This window comes from Gossypium arboreum, chromosome 10 (assembly GCF_025698485.1).
Source record: "Gossypium arboreum isolate Shixiya-1 chromosome 10, ASM2569848v2, whole genome shotgun sequence".
Lineage (NCBI taxonomy): Eukaryota > Viridiplantae > Streptophyta > Magnoliopsida > Malvales > Malvaceae > Gossypium > Gossypium arboreum.
The window spans coordinates 121551944-121554997 of record NC_069079.1 but is presented as its reverse complement, the minus strand read 5'-3'; the positions used below and the strand labels follow the sequence as shown (position 1 = coordinate 121554997).

The 3054-nt window shown below is 32.6% G+C and overlaps 1 protein-coding gene across 1 annotated transcript; it reads right to left on the bottom strand.

Moving 5' to 3' along the window:
- Positions 1-561: 561 nt before the first annotated feature.
- On the bottom strand, positions 562-1782 carry LOC108488174 (stemmadenine O-acetyltransferase-like). Its single transcript, XM_017792471.1, has one exon. It carries the CDS (start codon positions 1780-1782, stop codon positions 562-564), a length of 1221 nt encoding a protein of 406 aa, XP_017647960.1.
- Positions 1783-3054: the final 1272 nt, after the last annotated feature.

Here is a 3054-nt window from a genome sequence, read left to right as displayed (position 1 = left end):
TGGGATAAACTATATAAATGATCACTTAACTATGCATTTCGTTCTATTTTGTTCACCCAACTATTAATTTTTTTGAAAAAAATAATTAAGCCCCTGCGACCTTTTAAAAATCTCAGTCCAATTACCAACATTTTTAGTATCTCCTATCAAAATTTATCAACTTGGCATGTTGATTAAGTCATCTTCATATTATGTGCCATATGCCTAGCAGAAAATAAATGTGTTAAGTTGAAAATTTTTGAGAAAAACTACCAACAAAAATGGTGATTGGATTAAGAATTTTAAAATAAAAAAAGTAGGATGATTGAAATTTTAACTTTTAAAGCACATAGGCTAAATCTCAAATTCTATAGAAATGTAAGGACTACTAGTATATTTTAACCATTAAATAGTCCACTTTTTAGTGAAGCATAAATGTAATATAAGAACCATGCCGTGGAACATAACAATGATTGATTGAAAAAACTCCCAATGGAACATAAAATATTTAGATTTAAAATTAAACCATTTATTTCAACAAATTTAACATTTGATAAGCATTAGAAATTGAACACGATCACATCAAAGGCTTGAAATCTCAGGGTTTGGAGTTGCAAAATTGAGGAACTCTGCATCTTTTTCCAACACAAGCATTCTCTTTTCATCCAATGTTATCCAAGCTTCGATGCCTTTGCCACACTTTGTTTCGATGAAAACCACATTGTTATTGAACTCAGACCCGGCTTCCCCGAACGGAGCAACCCATTGCGGGTTGCCCCATCCGAAATCGAGTTCGTAATACTTGATGTTGACCCAACTTGTTGAGGAAAAGATATCTGGCTTTTCAAAGGAAAACATGTTTTCAAGCTGATTAATGTACTCACCTATGATTTTAAACCCTTTCTCTCCTTGTAATGCATTCAAGTATTCAGCGTTGATAGTCGCGACGGATTTTCTCATCAACTTGATCAACTCAAATAGTTCGATGTCGGTCTGACCGGTAAGATTTGTAACACAATGTGTCCAGCAAAACAAGTTTCCAATCGAATTTTGTAATAAATTTGAGTTCATTCTTGGCCTAAGGCTCACGGCTTGAGCCAATACAAATGGTTTAAAGGATCCCGAGATCATCCTCGATGCTGCCATGGAATGTTTCCAGATAAAACCCAATACAGCTTGAATCCTAGACGGCATAGCCTCGAGTTCACCTTTAGCAATAGCCCTCAGTTCAGCTATGGATTTGGCATCAAATGTGAATCTCATTGTAATGGAATTATAAGGTTCCGTGAACCATAAGTTTTCCACCTTTGACAAGTAATCTTGTGCAACTTCATTTCTCGGTGGAAACAACATCGATGCCTCGGCTAAACCATGAAACCCATCATTATGATGATGGGATCCTCGAGCGATTTTGCTCCAAACATCAAGTAAATGAAAAATTATTGCCGCATCAAAAATCTTATGAGAAAAGGCAACGCCTAGAGCTATCCCACCACAAGCGAAAATAGTGACTTGGCACACAAGGAGGGGAGCCTCATTGTTGAATTCCTTGGAGAAAGGTTGGCATGGAAGCAATTTGTTCAATGACTTAACCTCATGGTGCTTAAGAAACTCGGACAATCGACAACCAGCTTGAGCCGATAAAAATGGCACACCTTCATGGAAACAATCGATGAAAATGTTATCTTTGATCCGACCAGAAATTGGATATAAGAGGTTTAGAGTTTCAGAAAGCGAAGTCTTTAGATGAGGCAAGATGTTGGTGGTAGTGAAATTGGCTTCACTCAAGGAGTAAAATGCCATAAATGAGGCATAAGTTGTGGGGGTGAGTTGATCAAAGATACTGAGTTTGAAAGGTTTCATGCCATGGATTTGTGGTAAAGATGGTTTAATGATTTCTTTTGCAAATACTTTAGCTTCAAAGTTAAGCATTTTGCAATTTTCAGTCTAACTCTTTGCTATAAGGGTTTTATTTCACCATGGACAATCAACTCAAGCTATAAATAGGGTTATAAATGTATGTAATTAAATAATGTATTATATAATTCATATTATATAAAACATTGCATGAACTAATTGAGTAAGATTTTATATAATTAAAGAAAACATTATGACTATTTTTACGAGAGAAAATAATAAATTATGCATTCAAAAAAATGAAAAGTTCATTTAAAATAGCTTTCCTGAGAACTTGTCAATTGAAATTAAATACTGACAATAATAGATTAGGTTATGCATAATTTTTACAACAACTAAAAAGGTGTCCCTTCAATTGCCAGAATTTCAGTTTAAAACTTTCCTTCTCTTGCCAACCAAAATTTTTAATAAAAAGAAATATAATTTATGTTTATTTCTAGAACTTTGTGGGCTTTTATGTGCAAATTATTATAAAATCATATAAAAAAGTTTTTCATGTTCACGTGAATCTTGTGTTGAAAATATTATAATTCATTTTATATTGAATTCATATGATAAATAAAAATGCTTAGGATTAGTGACGTAAAGAAAATAATGATATTCACACGCTACTTGAATTTGACATAAAAAATTTGAACTTGATGATTATCAGTCTGAGCTTGAATTTAAGCTATCGGTCAAGCTGAATTCAAGCTTAGTAATACTCCGCTTGAATAGCTCAAAAGCTTTATTGAACTTTACATATTTTTATATTATTAATTACGTTATTGTTCTTACTATATATTATTAACCTTAAGCTTAGTTATGGAGCTGAGCTCGAGAACAAAAATTGGTAAACGAGTTTAGTCGAGCTCAAGTAGATCAATTATATCTCATTCTGCTCAACTTAATTATACCCCTAATTAGAATATATGAAATTATATAAATTTTACTGATTAACTTTATATTGGGGATCTATCCATATAAACAATGAGGTAGTAAAAGTTGAAAAGAATGAATACAAATATTTAAAGTGGAAAACTCCTCCGAAGAGGATAAAAACCATGGGCAAAGGAGACTTCACTTAATAAGAAAATAAATGAATAGTACAAGATGGAAAAAATAACTTAAATGAGCAAAAACCTGAATACAAAGCTCTCTAAAAAACTCTCTCCAAAA